At 45.0% G+C, this 16,831-nt stretch overlaps 4 protein-coding genes across 6 annotated transcripts in view; 3 read left to right on the top strand and 1 right to left on the bottom strand.

Annotated features, from left to right (window-relative positions):
- Window positions 1-16,831, top strand: part of Pkg21D (Protein kinase, cGMP-dependent at 21D) — a 202,304-nt gene that overhangs the window by 77,938 nt on the left and 107,535 nt on the right. The window lies entirely within an intron of this gene.
- PNUTS (Phosphatase 1 nuclear targeting subunit) lies at window positions 1,111-8,231 on the bottom strand. Of its 3 annotated transcripts, none has more exons than XM_020943274.2 (6): window positions 8,127-8,231; window positions 6,968-7,213; window positions 6,794-6,891; window positions 6,428-6,702; window positions 4,929-6,302; window positions 1,111-3,299 (listed from the first exon to the last, which is right to left on the bottom strand). In XM_020943274.2, the coding sequence occupies exons 2-6, from the start codon at window positions 6,968-6,970 to the stop codon at window positions 1,564-1,566; spliced, it is 3,486 nt and encodes a 1,161-aa protein (XP_020798933.2). In that variant the 5' UTR covers window positions 6,971-7,213; window positions 8,127-8,231; the 3' UTR covers window positions 1,111-1,563. The 3 variants fall into 3 exon arrangements, with proteins under 3 accessions (XP_020798933.2, XP_086686632.1, XP_020798932.2); XM_086830506.1 differs by having other exon boundaries at window positions 8,091-8,195; XM_020943273.2 differs by having other exon boundaries at window positions 7,287-8,192.
- dbe (KRR1 small subunit processome component homolog dbe) lies at window positions 7,978-10,663 on the top strand. The gene has a single exon (XM_020943275.2). The coding sequence runs from the start codon at window positions 8,393-8,395 to the stop codon at window positions 9,419-9,421; it is 1,029 nt and encodes a 342-aa protein (XP_020798934.2). The 5' UTR covers window positions 7,978-8,392; the 3' UTR covers window positions 9,422-10,663.
- aru (arouser) lies at window positions 10,403-16,807 on the top strand. The gene is made up of 6 exons (XM_020943285.2): window positions 10,403-10,744; window positions 13,795-14,205; window positions 14,272-14,415; window positions 14,479-16,065; window positions 16,125-16,304; window positions 16,363-16,807. Exons 2-6 carry the CDS (start codon window positions 13,858-13,860, stop codon window positions 16,453-16,455), a joined length of 2,352 nt encoding a protein of 783 aa, XP_020798944.2. The 5' UTR covers window positions 10,403-10,744; window positions 13,795-13,857; the 3' UTR covers window positions 16,456-16,807.

The following is a 16,831-nucleotide window of genomic DNA, read 5'->3' as shown; positions in this document are numbered from 1 at the left end:
ATATATATTCTTGATCAGCATGAACAGGGGAATCTTTTTAGGAATGTAGGAAAGAAAATAATATTTTGAAATTTTTTTTCAACTTTTTATTGTTAAAAAAGCTTTTTTAAGATTTTTAAAAATTGACAAAATTTAAAATAGTTTAAAATTTTAATGTAGGTATGCAGAGTTTTTAACCTATTAAAAACTAGTTCAGAACAGCTTTCCGAATTGAAATTAATGCATTTTTGGCTGAGTTATGCGATTTTTAAGATATTGGTCGTAGTAAAATCGTCATACAAATATCGACCCAAAAAATTCGGATATTTATACCCTTATATTTCAAACTGAAACTTGAAACGCAGTGAAGGAGTCATTTCCGACCCTAATAATCATATATGTATATTCTTGATCAGGATAAATTGGAAAGTCGATCTAGACATGTCAGACAATATAAAATAATTTGTTTTTTTTTTTTTTAATTTTATGGTTAAATATAGTCATTTAAAGTGTTCTAAATTTGACAAAAATTCAAGTTGTTTAAATTTTAAAACTGAAAATGCAGATTTGTTAATCCAATAAAAACTAGCATAGAACATCTGTCCGAAATGAAATTACAAAATTTTTGGATTAGTTATTTGAAAATCTTTGATTTGTTCAAAAATTTTTAATGTAAAAAAGTTGATTTAATAATAACCTAAAATACACAAATTTTAGGTTTTCTTATAGATATATGATTGATTCCCATATTGTCATATATATTTCTATTAACCATCAACATTTAATTTTTTAAAGAATGAAACATTGGAAACAAATTCGACAAAATAATTAACTGACTTTTTTTTTAAGTTTTGTAAGTTAGTTATGACAAATTTCACATTCAAACCCATGATTCTACGGGAATAGTGTGTAAGCCCCTGCGGCTTCTCCAATTTGATCTCCCTTTCTTGTTTAAAATGAATATTATAAACAAATCTCAGACAAAATAGGAATTAAAGAAAAAGAATATATTAACAAAGATTAGAAAAATATAAAAATTAAAATACATAAAATGTATGTCAATGTCAATGACTTCCCTCCCTTTTTTTGTTGCAGATTTTTTTTGTTAAAAATAATATACTTCCGTTTCTATTTGGTTTTTGAAAAATTCATCATATGACTTGGTCTTTAATTGTGAATATTTATGATCTTAGGGCTAATATATGTCTACATAGCTAAACCATATGACTACTGTTAATAATAGCAAAAATAAAAGAGACTTCTCTTCTATAAGTACACATCGATCTTCGTCTTCTTGTCCGGGGTTAACTAAATGTATAAACCTTAGACTAAACAACTTAACAACTTGTAAATTAATAGCTCCGGCTTTGCTCTCTTTCTCTCTCTCTGCACTCACATATATACCAGATACATATACATGTTATATACAAACCCTATATATATAATATATATAAAAACTAACTAACGACGGCTAACCTGGCTACAGTCTTGGTGGTGGCACAATCTGGGGCTCCTCCAGCTTGCCTGAGATCTCTCCTGCTCTTATGCAACTGAATCTTCCGCAGAAGATTCGGGCGACGAGTCCTACATGCGCTTCTTCTGTGGATGCACATACTTGCAGTTCTTGCCCATGTTGCAGTGTCCACGCATGAAGGCCTTGCAGACGCCGTTGCCGCCACCGCCTCCGCCTCCGCCGTTGCCGCGATTATTGGAGCCGCCAGAACCCGCTGACCGCCAGTTGCCGCCGGAGTTATCCTGGAAGTTATTGCCGCCGCTGCGCCAATTTCCACCTCCACCTCCTCCTCCTCCATTGTTCTTGTTATTTCGATTGTTGTTGTTGTTCATGTTATTCCTGTTTTGCATGGGTCCCATTCCATTGGGAGGGCCATTCATCATGGGTCCTGGTCCCATTCCTGGTCCCGGTCCCATTCCCGGACCCGGTCCCATTCCCGGACCTGGTCCCATTCCCGGACCCGGTCCAGGCCCATTCATCATCATGGGCGGGAATTGATTAAAGCCCGGCGGTGGACCACCACCGAAGGGTGGCACTGGACTGCCAAACTGATTGCCCATAAAGTTCTGGGGCGGCGGCATCGGCATATTGTTCATATTCATATTATTCATATCCATGCCGGGCACTGGACCAGGTCCATTCATCATAGGTGGTCCATTGGGCGGTGGTCCCGCCATCGGGTTCTGCCAGATCTGTGGCGGACCATTGGGCACTGGCATGCCAGGAGGACCGCCGCCACCTCGCATGCAGATGAAGGGATCGAAGGGATTGGGTGGCATCATATTCGGTGGTGGCATCATGGTGTTCATGTTGTTCTCCCCAACGAAACCCATATCCGGCGGTCCATTGTTAGATACATTCGCTCCATTTACGATTCCTGGTGCCGGCATGCCATAACCCTTGGGTTCGGGCCAAGGCAGGGCGCTGTAATCGTTGACCGCATCGGGATTACCGGTCAGATCATCGATGGGTATCACAGGAATGTCATGGGCAAAGTGCGGCTCCAGTTCCGCCTCTGCCGCACTGTCCGGTATCATGTCCGGCGAGAAGTACAGAGCTCGGAGAGTGGTGGCCTCCCGATCGGCCTGCACTTGCCGCTGCTTGGAGAGATTTCCATTGGGATGATCGGGCACGTTGTCCACCTCGATGAGGGGTCGCCACTCCATCTGTGGCTCCATGGTGTCATCGAATCCACGTCGGGCAATGGTCAATGCATCCCGCTCGCTGAATCGCTCCATATTCTTCATCTCGTTGAAGCTCTGCTTGGTCACGTTCACGCGCTCCGAGTGATCGACCTCGAAGTAGCGGATCTGTGTGAGCTTATCCTCCGGCTTCCAGGTGAGCTTCTTCTTGGGCCCCTTGCGGCGGTGCACGACAAGGACGCCGGGTGGTCCGTCGGGTCCGCAACCGGGTCCTGGTTTCTTTGGCTCTGCCGGCGTATCATCGGCATCATCGGAGGTATTTCCTGCCTCACCCGCTGCCGATGCCGCCTCCTTCTCCTTCACCTTCTGTTCGATGTGCTCCTTGACGCGCTTCAGGGGAATGTCATCATCATCGCCATCGACGTCGCCATCACCATCGACATCGGTGTCCTTGCCCTCGTCATTCTCCTTGGTGCTATCGTCCGACTTATCGTCGCTCTTCGACTCGTCCAGCGTGTCCTGGTAGAACTTGAGCGGTGCCAGCGGCGCATCCTTTTCCGTGGGCGATGTGGCTGACAAGACACGCTTCCGTTTCACCGTCTTCTTGGGCTCAATTGAGGCTGCCAAGGCGTCCGAGAATAGATTAGTCTCCACCAGGGTTGAAACTGTAACAGAGGAAGGTCAGGAGATTATTAATTAAGTAAATTAAAATGTTATTAATTATGTTTGTGGTTTTTTTCAAGATCCTTGGGTGGTTTTTGCTTTTGCTGAAAGAGAAATTAGGAAGGTAAACCTAGAGGGAAAATTACTAATACAACACTTAGTTAAAACACACTAAAGATCTCTCCCTTACTTGGGGTCACTAACTAATGTTATAAATGCCTAGCTTAAGACCTTGAGATTTACTGAAACATTAAATAAATATTAAATACTAATTCTGGGGGATTTGAGAGCATAATGTAAAATGGCATAATGGCTTTAAAATTAAATTTGAAGTGAAATTTAGTGTAGAAATTGAAAAAATTATAAAAATTGATTAATAAATTTAACAAAAGAAAGGCTTTTCGTAAATGTTGAGTCTTTTAAACGTTTTTTTGGTGTCAAGTCAAAGAAATCTGTACTTTTTTAATGTTTTGCACTTGTTATTAATTTTTTTATATGCTCTTTTATAATTTAAATATAGCTTTTTTAATGTACTGTAATTCTTACAATTTATTTTTATCTTTTTTTAGTTTAAAATTTTTTACTAGCTTAAACAAGTCATGGTCATGGTCTCTAACTTTTTGGCTACTTTGCAAATTCCACAATTTATTTTAAAGTAAATTATTTAAAATGAAAACAAATTATAAAAGAGAAAATTAAATTTAAAAGTTCTTTTGACATAACTCCCAAAAAATAAATACAAAATATACATATAACGACGATCTTAGGTAATACATATATATGTGAGCAGCTCTGTGCGAAAGGTGTGACGCATCATTATCCCACCCGCTGCTGATGCATTTATCCGTGAGTTTCGGGGGAGGAGCGTCATGGACGGTGGGGTTATTCCTTATCTGACAAAGCGACGCCCCACTGTAACAGGCACCAAGACCAACATTGGGTTGTGATCGAAACAGCGCTGGGATGCGGGGGGGATTGCATGACCCACTACCAAAAACGTCTGTGGAGAACCGCCAGTTCCAAGTCAATATTATCGTTTTCTTTTTTTGGTTTTTCAGTTCGCTCAATATGCTTTCCTTTTATTTTCAATAGAAAAATCGTATTTTTCTAGAGTATATTTTTTTCGTATTTATTTGCAAGAAGTTGGTTAGCTTTCTGGGCCAAATTCATCATCAATCTACATACCTTATAAAGCTAAAGCTAAGCAAAGATTAGGTTGAATACTTAACACCGAGCGGCGGACGCCTCACACTCTTTGGCTGACTCAGCGCATGCGCAGTGACCAGGTTCCGGGGACACCATCGTTGCCATCATCATCAACATCATTATAATCATCCGGGGCGCACTTCTCACTTCTCACATCTTCGTTTGAGTAGGAACAATCGCAATCAATTTGATTTAACCCCAGAGTTCTTAAACCCAAAGCCCAAAAAACAAATTAAACCACCCCGCAGCGGCATAAGATTTGCCTCTTGCTTACGACAGATATAAAGGGATCACACAACGAAATAATATAGAATATATACGAGAGACTAACTCCGATTCCATACAAAAGCAAAAACCACCAAAGATCCTGAAATAAGAACGAGAAAAGAGATCGTTAATAGGGTTTCTCATGGTCAGATGCTTACTCTTTTTGGGCGCGATCAGCTTGGCTGCTCCCGGCCGCTCCACATGGCCCGCCACTGTGCTCATATCGATCTTGGGCTTCTTTTCCGCCGGCGAATCCCGGCTGGGCGGTGGTGACGGTCGCTTGATGGCCGGAACAACGGGAAGAGTGGTGCCTGCTAGCGACGTCGAAGGCGTCGATGTGGGCTTCTTAAGGCCTTTCCTGGAGGGTGGAGGCGGTGCCTCTTCCGTCAGGCCGTGCGATCGGAACTTGGACTGGTATGTCTTGACGGTGGATGCCTTCTCTGTGTCCCGTCGTATCTCTATCGAAATGGACGCCTTTCTGGACAGAATGGGTATGGATCTGGGCTTCTGTGCCTCACCCTCTTTGGCCACTGTCGTAGGCGAGGAAGCAGCTAGCGCCGGCGGTGGCATCAGCTTGTTGTCCTTGTCCCTCTCCTGCTTCGAGGATGAAGAGGACGAGGACGAGGAGGACTTGTCCTTGCGATCTTTAGACGAACTATAACCAGAGCTCGATGTAGAAGAGGAGGACGACGACGACGATGAAGAGGACTTTGAGGACTTGTGTTTATTCGAGGAGGAGGAAGAGGACGACGAAGAACCGCTGCGCTCCTTGTCCTTGCTCGAACTGGAGCTGGAGGAGCTAGAGCGAGCCTTGTCCTTGTCCTTATCTCTGCTGTGCTTATCGCTCGAGCTGCGATGTGAGGAGGAGGAGGAGGAAGAGCTCTTGGAGGAAGAGCTCTTCGAAGAGGAGGAAGATGACGACGACGACGACGACTTATGGCTAGACGATGAAGACCTGTGGCTCGAGGAGGACCTCTCTTTCCGATCCTTCTCGCGCTCCTTCTCGGAGGACCGTTTACTCTTGTCGCTCTTGGAGCTCCTACTATGCTTCTTATTATCATGAACATCCTCGCCGGACTTAACCTCCGACGCAGCCGCTGAACAACTATCATCTAAACTGGAACTAGACTTTTTGACCATTTCGGCCGTGTCCAGGGGATCCCTCTCCGGCTCCCCGTCATTGTGCATTGCCGCCTCGGCAGCCTCGTCATCGTCCTCAGGATCATGGTTAAGCTTGTCAGCCGATTTCCATTTGATGGTTATGCTGTTGGAGTTGCTATGGCTAGGCGCGGAGGTGATGGTGTACGTCACTGGGGCCCTCGCACTGTCCGTGCTGTCGTTGGAGGAGGCAGAGTCGTGAACTGGAGGGATACCACCAGCACCAGTGGAGTCGCCGCTGGAAGCTCCTGATGGAGTACTGGCTGCATTCTGGGCTGAGGGCTGAGCAGCTATCAAGACCGCCGACCCGCACGAGTTCTCGGTCACAATCTTCAGCCACTGCTCGACCAGCCGCTTGGCCAGAATGCGAACACCTGGAAAGTGGGCCGAACGAAATGAGGTAATTAGTGACCCTTTCACAGGTAAACGAAAACAAAAAGGGACCGCTTGAGCAGGTAGAGCTTTGAAACAGGATTAAACAGGACTCGTAAGAACTTACCTTCATTGCCGCCATCCTTGCACAGACCCTTGACCAAGATCGGGGCAGAGTTGATCTTCAGCCGGTTGACATCCACCGGCGAGAGGAGCAGCAGCTCCAGGATTTCCTGGACCAGCGGCCAGTTCATCGCCCGAATGGCATCGTTTAGCCATGTGTAGACCAGCGACCAGCCGCCCACGGACATGAAGTCCCCGAGTAGCTCCGTCTTTGTAGATTTCAATATTTGTACGTAAACGCATTTGGAAACCAGTTTCTTTGAATATTTTGCCATCAATCTTTTGGAAGAAACCAAATTAAAAACAAAAAGGAAATCGAAAATGTTGGTTAGTTAGTTTAATCCACTAGAGGGCGCTCGTGTAAACTCACCCCGAAATGCGCTTTACTTCCTGGGCACTCAAAATACCGCCATTGTCGTCCAACAGCACCCGAAGGCACCGCAGCAACTGCAGTGGTACTATTCGCGGCTAAATTAAAAACACAAACATAAACCCGCGTTAGTCAACAAACGAATTTCAATTTTTAATATTTTTACAAACTCACCATTCTTTTTCCCTTTGGGTTTTTTCCGAACGAAAAAAGCAAAGGGTGGCAACGCTATGTGCCTTGTCCAATGCCCTATCGTCGTCTCGCTTCCACACGCGTAGATTTCACCATGCACGCCTGTTTGTATGTACGTGCGTGACTCTTTGGTGTATGTGTGTGCGTAACTAATGGATACTGAACTTCTTCCACAGATTACGTAATTCCATGAAAAAACGCAATTAATTGCTAGCTTTGGCGAAATATCTAAAATAGCAGAAAAACACCAAGTCTGAGTACAAGCTTAGCAAGAATCCTAATATCTTTGCTGTAGCCCTACAATTTTCACTTTCGAGACGAAGAGGCAACAATAAATTCCAGCTGCAGACGCAAGAGAATGAAGAAACGCCTCAGCTATCTGTTTTTATTATAAAAACTGGTAGAGAACCAAAAACCCTCTGCAGATTATTATTTTTTGTTTGTAGATCAGGAAAACGTGTTTCGTCGCGTGGAGATTTTTCACTGAGAAAATGCGGACGTGTGGGCCGTGCCAACTATCGATTGACAGTCGATAGGCGCCTATCGCAGCAGTGCAGCCCTGCGTGTCAGCGATGTCCACTCTCCCGCAGATCGAACTTGGTTTTTAATTACAATTTTGGCAATTCAAAAAATTTGTGCGTTTGTTCGAACGACTAAAGCACGAATGTCTCTCGCTTTTGGGTTGTCTTCCTTTACACCAACTTTGACATTGGGGCCCAAACGAAAAGTGAAAGCTACTCAGTTTCCCTTTTCTTTGTTTGGCTTTCAAGCCGGTTGTCAGCACCGTGCCTCGAACACAAAGACGTGCGATGACGCCATATTGATTTTTCACAATTTCTTTCACACTGCGTAATTATTAAAACGCAACCAAAATGAAATGCAACAAAAATCTGTTTTTTATAGCAATTAAGATTATTACAATGTCGCCACTTTCAATTGTTTTTCTTTGTCTCGTTGGGATTGGTCTGCGTATTGCGATTTATGCTAACTGCGAACGCGTCCACGCCCCAAGTTGCAGGCAGGACTTTCTCTTTAGTGCAACTTTCTCCGCAGACACTTTGGCCGAGTACAATATATTTTTAATATTTAATTATATTAATCCTACCAGAAAATACAGTTTAAATTGTTTAATCGGTCTTACAATTTGCTCTTAATTTGTTATGCGCTGGATTTTCTGACTAACTTTTTTATGCGATACTTTTAGTATGGCAGTGATTGCCTTTGTGTATGGGAAATATCTGAATGTATGCGATAAGGCTGAAAAGGTGGAAATCAATACTAAGTTGCAACAAATGTTATTGGTCACACTACGTTTTTTCCGGCTCTGGCAACACAGACAAAAAAGCGTGCTAGAAAAACTCACCTGTGAAAATATAAATAAATAAATACGTCGAAAACCGGTGAACCATGAGCGACAGCGAGACGGAGGAGACCAAGATCAGCACGGAGCCGGTGGACAATGCCTGGGCCATGAAGATACCCACCTTCAAGGCAGAGGACAATCCGCACGGCATGGTGGAGGAGAGCTCGTTCGCCACGCTATTCCCCAAGTACCGAGAACGTTACCTAAAGGAAGTGTGGCCCTTGGTGGAGCAGTGCGTGGCAGAGCACCACTTGAAGGCCGAACTGGACCTGATGGAGGGCAGCATGGTGGTGAAGACCAGCCGTAAGACGTGGGATCCCTACATCATAATCAAGGCGCGCGACATGATCAAGCTGATGGCCCGCAGTGTGCCCTTCGAGCAGGCAAAGCGTGTGCTCCAGGACGACATCGGCTGCGACATCATCAAGATCGGCAATCTGGTTCACAAGAAGGAGAAGTTCGTCAAGCGGCGCCAGCGCCTGATCGGTCCCAACGGAGCCACGCTCAAGTCCATTGAGCTCCTCACCGACTGCTACGTGCTGGTTCAGGGCAACACTGTCTCGGCTCTGGGTCCGTACAAGGGCTTGCAGCAGGTCAGAGACATTGTGCTGGAGACCATGAACAACGTCCATCCCATTTACAATATCAAGGCGCTAATGATCAAGCGCGAACTGATGAAGGACCCGCGGTTGGCCAACGAGGACTGGTCACGGTTCCTGCCCAAGTTCAAGAACAAGAACATTAGCAAGCGCAAGCAGCCAAAGGTGCGCAAGACCAAAAAGGAGTACACACCGTTCCCGCCCACACAGCCGGAGAGCAAGGTGGACAAGCAGCTGGCCTCGGGCGAGTACTTCCTCAACCAGGAGCAAAAACAAGCCAAGCGGCAGCAGGAGCGCAGCGCCAAGCAGGCGGAGGCTGCCAAGCGCCAGGACGAGCGTCGCAACAAGGACTTTGTGCCACCTACAGAGGAGAAAGCTTCTTCGTCTCAGAAGGACAGCTCCTCATCCAGAAAGGTGGACGTCAAGGCTCTCAAGGCGAAACTGCTCAAGGCAAACAGAAAAGCAAGGAGTTGATCATCCGGAGACGGCGTTCTTTTTGTTTAGTTGTAATTATTAGCTCTTAGATTTACTTCAATTAGAAAAGGATTGTGAACAAAAAAGCCTAAACATGTTTTATATGTGATTTCCAAATCTACAATTCAAAGTTTACAATGTATTTTCATACTCTGGGCTCAAGTATGTGTTCCAATGAACGCTTGCGATATCTGCATATAATCCTGGGCTCAAAATTGGACTCATCATCTAATTCATTTAATGAAATTTTCTTCAGTTTCCACTTGTTTGGATTGTTGGGCTGCGACGTTGTAGCCTCTCCTTGCTAAAATGATCCATGTTGGACAAGAACTGCTCCGCAGTGACAAAGAATATGAGTGACTAGTAAAAATATTAAATATTTGTAAGACTAAATAAGCAATATATAATAATCGAATAATCTTTATTAGCATTTTCGCAAACCTTTTCTATATTAGGGTTGACATCTTGTTTCATTAGCAAAAACTGATTATCTAGCTCTTAATTGATAAATAAATGATAAATAATTAAAACAATAGATATTCTGCAAGTCAATTTTACATGTTGCCCGAAAATATGCTTCAATTTTTACATTCTCGAAACATTTAAATCTACAATGAACTGGCGAACTGTTCTCCAAGTTAGCTGCCGCTCTCTCCTCTCTTTCTCTTTTCCCGGCTCACCTGGCGAGAGAGCGCTCTCACCTTTGTGTGGCCTCTCTTGAATGCTTATGACACTATTAAAAAATAGTAAATTATTGTACTTTTAAAACAATGTAAACAAAAGTTACATTAAAAAAATAAATTCAAGTGACCAAAAGCTGTTTTTACAGTTCAAATGAAAACTTGAATATAGAAAATATGATGTACAGTTCCGTAGCAGTGTCATAAAATTGGAAATACAGTGTCATAGCCGTATCAACAAGTGGCTTAGCGCTTAGTGGCTAACTGAGACACAGCGAGTGGGCCAAGTTAGCAAGCAGTTAGTACTGATTCTGGTACCGACTTGACATGTACTACTAAACGCGGCCACTGCGGACGACGCTCGCGTGCGTTTTGACGACAACAACAAGTACAACAACAGTAACTGAAAAGCGACGTTGCGGGTTATTGTTATTTGTTCATTATTCTCCACAAGCGACAACAGCTACAAAAAAAAAAGGAAAACAGTTTGTGAGAAGCGGCTGGGCGGAGAATTAAAAAGAACGAAGCGAAAGAAAGCCGACTTAAAAATAAAAATCGAAAAGGAGAGAAGCCAAAGGAGAAGGAGAGAGCGCGAGAAAGATACCCGGACCGAAAGCGGTAGCCAGACAAGGAGCGAAGACAGGTAAAAGGAGGAGGCGGAGAGGCAGAAGCATAGAGCAGGCTTATTACAGTTACTTTTAATGTTTGGAATTAAAAAATTAAAACAATGCTCGAGTGATCGCAAGCCCTGAAAACCGAAAACCAAAATCGGAAAACCGAACAACCGAAACCAGTTAGCGAAACCAGACAGCGAGATGCGGATTCGTGCTAATTAGAAGAAGAATGTGCGAAGTGAGAGGATGATATCGAAATGTTAACGAGATATGGATACCCCAAGTGTGTATGCATGTGTGTGTGTGCGGTTTACGTAAAGGAAATAAACGAAATATCAGCGGATAAATGCGGTCAATTAGAATAATATACAATATCTACTAGTGCCTGTGAGTGTGTATGTTGAATTAGTGAATGAATTGAACAAAAGCATTGAAAATCAATACGAAACCTGCCGCCGCTCCCAGTTTGTATATCCACTCACGCACACCACCAAAGCGCACTACCTGTGTGCGGCTTGGACCATGTCCATGTGGCGGTGTGTGTGTGTGTGTGTGGAAAAAAGACTTGTAAAAATATCAACAGCCGCCGCAATAAGAGAGGGAGAGAGAGAGAGAGAGGAAAACAGGTGGAAAAGAAAGCTTAAAAAATGCGGTCGGTCAAAAAGAAGGGAGATGGTGGCGATGGAGATGGAGGAGACGACACGGAGACAAATATCCGTAGAGTTACCTTTTCAAGCGGCAGCAACATACACATGCAAGCACCCGACCTGCCACGCATGCGCGCGAATGGGATGGCAATAGTGTTGCTCGGGGTGTTGGTGTCTCGCCATCTCCCCTCCCCCGTTCCCCCTAGAGCGCTGGCTCGTCATTATTTTGTTGTTTTGCCCATTTGCTTCGTAAACTTAAAAGTATGCGCAAGATAAAAACAAGTGAGCCTGAGCCGTCAGGAGCGCGCCGCCTATCTAAATCTGTGCTGTCCCCGCCGCCTGAATTATTTGAGGCATTAATTCCCCCAAGAAATATGGGATTCCTGTGCGCTGTAATTGTTTTTGCCGCTTATCAGCGGACTTAATTAATTATCTTCAACTGAATGAACGTAGTAGTATCTGCTTTTATGATTTATGCAAGTGCGTTACACTTTCGCCGTTATTTGCGTGCGATAATAATGTTTATCGCTCTTCCCCTCCCCCACTGGGCTGCTGCAGGAAAGAGAGACGAGAAAAGAAAACAAAGTCAATCCGTCAAAATTCCATTGGCGTGATGCAATTTCGGACAATATAACACTGCGCTGCAACACGATAAAACTAAAAAACAACAAAACATAACAAGCGACCGAGAAGGCCCCAGGGGTGTAGAGTAGTGTAGTGTAGTTAGTCGTAGTGGGTCAGTCAGTGTTTTCTTTTTATTTGCATTTCGCTTTGTTTGTTTATTGTGTTTGAGCAAGATCGTTCGACCGATAGTGCTGACCCCCTCCTGGCATTTTCTCTTTCACCTGCCGCAAGTACACGTCTCCCCTTGAGGCCCCCGCCCCCTCCCGCGGATCGGTATGCGAGCCTGAGCCCAGCCTAAAAGCCAGCGGAAAAGTTGTTGCTGTCACTCGAGCCGAGGGAGCGGCTGAGCTAGTGTCTTGCGCGTGCTACTGAGCGAGAATGAGAGAAAAAGAGAGAGAGAGAGAGAGAGTGCTTGCAAATCTGGGCTTTGGTGTGTGAGTTTTTTGCAGGTGTGTTCCATTGGCTGCACTGCAAAAAATAAATGGTATTTAATACATATAATTTAGGGAATTACTTAAATTTTGACTGATAAGGTCTTTAAATTCTTAGCTTTTAGTCTAGAGAAAGTGTAATACTTATTCTTGAACTATTATTTTGACTTAAATTAGTATTAATATGAACTACATGTTCAAAGCTTCAAAATTGTGTGAAACCTTTTTTTTTGCTGTGTAGGCAAAGTGATGTGATGTGGACAATCAATGGCGGAGGGGGGTATGGTAGGTAAGGCGCGCGATTTTTGAATTCCAATGCTGATCCGAGAGCCAACAAACGAAATGTTAAAGTTTGAGAATAATTGCGGCCATGTGCGGACCGTTTTGGAGTGGCTGTGTGTGTGTGTGTTAGCGTTAGTGGAAGTGTGGAATGCGGTTTGAGTCAGCGATACTGGCTGCGCAGTATCCAAAGGGGTGAAGGGGCCTTGAGGCTGCGAAAGGGGATACCAATCTCGTCTCCAAATCTTTCGGTAGAAGTACAAAGTAGTGACTTAACACATTTATTTCATTTATTCGGTAAGATCAATTTGGCATCCGGCACTCTCCCAGAAAAACTTGGTCAACGGAAACTATGAAATCATGATGGGAAAACCTAATTTGGCTAGAAGAGACTTGTACGGATGTGTTGGCCACACCCCAAAAAGAAAAAAAAAAATCATTTAGCCTCGAAAGACTGCATTTAAAGTTAATATTTTGGAAAATCAAGGTGCAGTCGTCTTTCAGTCTCACATTTTAAAGTAGACAAGTTTTGCTATTTAAAAAATATTTTATTATTTATAAAAGTTCTTTTTATTATGCAGTGCCATTCTTTAAGAATTTAAAATAGTTGAATTAAAAAGGAAAAAAAAGGCAAGGTCTTTTTAACTTTTTTATCTGAAATTCTGGGCTTTGGTTTGTTATTGATAATAAAGTTTTGATAATAAATATTTTGAAGCACTTGTTTTTAGTCATTTTATGAGAGATAATGCCTAAAAATAAAAAACATGTATATATTTTTATATACAAGGCTAAGTTACTTTATAGAAAGTATATACAGTATCCACAGATATGTACATATTTATAAAACACAATGGTCAAATCTTATTTTCGGTGACGAATTCTTGAAATCACCAAACAAAACTATTTGATCAACAGGAAAATTCTAATATTTTCACTTTCCCATGTCTGTGTTTGGTTTTTGTAATCCTTCGGGCTCGGTTTATGTTCTAGGCGTTGTGTAAATAATTCCAAAAATCTTAAAACTCTCTGTGTGAAGTGAAGTTCAAAAACTAAGCTTAAATTCAAGCTAAAAATTTTATTTTAAACCATTTTAAACAGACTATCTAGTCTGCAAATTGACTCCTGAATCCAAAGTCACTTACCAAGAAAAACAAAAGGAAAATGGTCAATCATCACTCAAATGGCGGTGGCAGTGCCGGAAACAGCAGTGGAAGCCTACGAGGAGGCGGTGCTCATGGCGGTGGCGGCGGCGGAGGAGATTACTCCGGAGATGATCGCAGTGGCGGCGGCGAGGAGCGTGAGAGGCTGGACGGTGATTTGCATGACAAGCCCACCTACCTGCTGGAGCATCTGGCCACCTTTACGGTGAACAAAGAGTCTGGGATTGTCTACCCGGCAGACGGAATGCGGCGACTACTGCAGCTGGAGAAGACCACGGGCATCTGGTCACAGAAGATGCAGCTCTGTTTGGACTATCAGTGGGTGCTCATCATGGACTATGAAACGGGGGTGAGTATTAAGTCTACTAAAATATTAAACTGCCTTCATTTAACATTGATTTTTCTATCTTTCCAGAACATCATTGAACGATTTCCCGCCTCGTTGGTCCAAGAGCCCACAGCCTTCACCTCCAACGATGCCATGGAGCTGTATAATAACATTCTGGTCTTTATAGTATCCGGCGGCGGTGGTTCCCGCTCCGAGATGCACATATTCCAGGTGAGTTTTGTCTTTAAATCAATCAAATTCAAGTTGATCTCATTCTTAATCTTTATCCTGCAGTCACAAAGCGTGTCCGCCGTCCATTTGGTTGAGGACCTCAAGCAGCTGCGCAGTGGCAAGATGATTACGCAGCAGCGAGGAGCCACGCCCACGCAATCCGGAGGTGGTGGAGCCTCCGGCATGGCCATGATGATGAGCAAGACTTCGTCGTCGTCCTCGCATAGCCGTGTGGAGCTGCACCAGCACAGCAGGGAGCACCGTGTGGATCGGGACAGAGAGCGCGAAAGGGAGCGAGATCGAGAGCGGGATCGGGAGAGGGAGAGCCAGCATCACCACCACATGCACCAGCGCAGCAGTGTTGAGCAGTATGGTGTGCGTGCAGGAATCGGAGGAGGCGACGATGTGGCTCACATTGGCGGTGAGACAGACTCGGAGCATGGCGGCATCATTGTCGGCGGCGTCGGCGTAGGAGCAGAGCGAGACGAGACCAGCTCCACCTCCAGCGAGAAGTACGAACGGGATGTGGCCGTTCTGAATCATTGTTTCGATGACATTGAGAAGTTTATAGCCCGGCTGCAGCATGCGGCTGCCGCTTCCAGGGAGCTGGAACGACGTCGTCGCAATCGCAAGTCAAAGAAAAGAGATCCTGGTGAGGGTTTGCTCACACTGCGGACTCGACCGCCGCACGAGAAGGAGTTCGTGGACATCTTTGCCAAGTTCAAGTTGTCGTTCAATCTGCTGGCCAAGCTGAAGGCCCACATCCATGACCCCAATGCCCCCGAGCTGGTGCACTTCCTCTTCACGCCGCTGGCCCTCATTGTGGAGGCGTCCAGTGACACCTACTACGAGTCGCAGCTGCCGGCACGCGTCGTGAATCCGCTGCTCACCCGCGAGGCCATCAATCTGCTCATCAACTGTGTGACCAGCAAGGAGACGGAACTCTGGCGCTCATTGGGTGATGCCTGGGTGATCCCCCGCGATCAGTGGAAGGACGATGTGGGCTCCTATCATCCCGTTTTCCTCGATGGCTGGTCCCCGGATTACCTGATCAACGATGAGCTGGAACCGCCACCAAATTCCCCGCCAGCTCATGTCAGCAAGCGTCGGCTGGAGGTGCAAGCGGTGTCCTCTGGACTGAATGGACGAGGATACGATGATTATGACTCTGGCAATGGGATGAACATGAGCATGGGCATCGAAAAGTACACCATTCATCATGGCAACGATGGGCTGAGGGAGCGGGAGCGAGATAGAGATCGTGCTGGAGCCATCAGTGCCTCTGACTTTAACACCCGCAGCGAACTCTCCTTTGACTCGATTGAGGGAAGGGGAGCTGGAGCAGCAGCGGGTCATGGGCATGGTCATGGCCCTGGCGCTGGGCCCACCCTGAGCGCCATCACAGCCGGACTTCAGAATCTGCATACGCGGGACAGTCGTGGTGGTAATGGATATGGAGCCGGAGCTGGAGCGGGACCGGGACCCTCTTCGGAGCTGGGCAGGGGAGCAGCAAATATCAGCGATGACCAAATGCTCGAATCCTGGCTGGAGGACCTCCAAGCAGGTGGCTCCAAAATAGTGTTGGTTACCTATCCCAGGACCGCCAACAATGACAAGGAGCTGAGTGTAATGCGAGGCGAATATTTGGAGGTACGAAACATCTATAAAATTTGTTTACAATATCATTTTTAATTCCTTAACTCCCTTAGATCCTTGACGACACTAGAAAGTGGTGGAAGGCGCGCAATATGAGAGGACAGGTAGCCCATGTGCCCCACACCATTGTCACGCCCTTCAACTATGGCGATGGCGATGGAGCCCAATATTACGGTCAGCAGCAACAGCAGCAGCAGGCGGGTCCTGGCCTGGCCAACAAATCGCGACCAGGGGTGAGTATTTCAAGATCTCCGCCTCTCCTATTTGACTAATTCCTGTTACATTACTCAGGATAATCCCAGTATGGAGCAACGATCACCGGACCCCACCGACATGATGCGCAGCAAGCATCTGGGGAAGAAGGGCGAATTCCGCTACTTCTAGGATCCTGATTCGGATTCGGTCCACCATATACCATATATACACGCATTACATATTTCGTAGTGAGAATCTAGCATTAAGGATGTTCCGTCTAGGATGCTAGTCCCGATTCCGAGGATTCCGATCGGATTAGCTCCGATGCTAAAACTTAACTTAAGGACTAACCTAAGTGTGAGAGCTCCTGCAGAAAGGGAGCTTGAGAGCTTATGTAGCTGAAGATGCAGTTGGAAGATAAAGGACAAGAAGATGAGGAATATGAAGATGGAGATGAAGAAAGAGGAGAAGATGGGTGAAGATGAAGCAATATGGGGAGGCGAAGGCAATAATTTGTTTAAATAAATTTATATCCAAAGGATTCGATAGATAATTTTTGTTAAGA

The sequence above is a fragment of the Drosophila serrata genome, unplaced genomic scaffold, assembly GCF_035046125.1.
Source record: "Drosophila serrata isolate PLE 108 unplaced genomic scaffold, ASM3504612v1 contig_240, whole genome shotgun sequence".
Taxonomy (NCBI): domain Eukaryota; kingdom Metazoa; phylum Arthropoda; class Insecta; order Diptera; family Drosophilidae; genus Drosophila; species Drosophila serrata.
This window is presented reverse-complemented; position numbering and strand designations above follow the sequence as displayed.

Excerpts from the sequence above, each read along its gene's own strand:
- PNUTS (XM_020943274.2), bottom strand. Across the intron at positions 6,703-6,793 it reads GAAGTAAAGCGCATTTCGGG|ATTGATGGCAAAATATTCAA; the intron begins GTGAGTTTACAC and ends TTCTTCCAAAAG. Across the intron at positions 3,300-4,928 it reads GCTGATCGCGCCCAAAAAGA|TTTCAACCCTGGTGGAGACT; the intron begins GTAAGCATCTGA and ends CCTCTGTTACAG.
- dbe (XM_020943275.2), top strand. The coding sequence starts at position 8,393 with ATGAGCGACAGCGAGACGGAGGAGACCAAGATCAGCACGGAGCCGGTG.
- aru (XM_020943285.2), top strand. The coding sequence starts at position 13,858 with ATGGTCAATCATCACTCAAATGGCGGTGGCAGTGCCGGAAACAGCAGT. Across the intron at positions 14,206-14,271 it reads TCATGGACTATGAAACGGGG|AACATCATTGAACGATTTCC; the intron begins GTGAGTATTAAG and ends CTATCTTTCCAG. Across the intron at positions 16,305-16,362 it reads CCAACAAATCGCGACCAGGG|GATAATCCCAGTATGGAGCA; the intron begins GTGAGTATTTCA and ends TACATTACTCAG.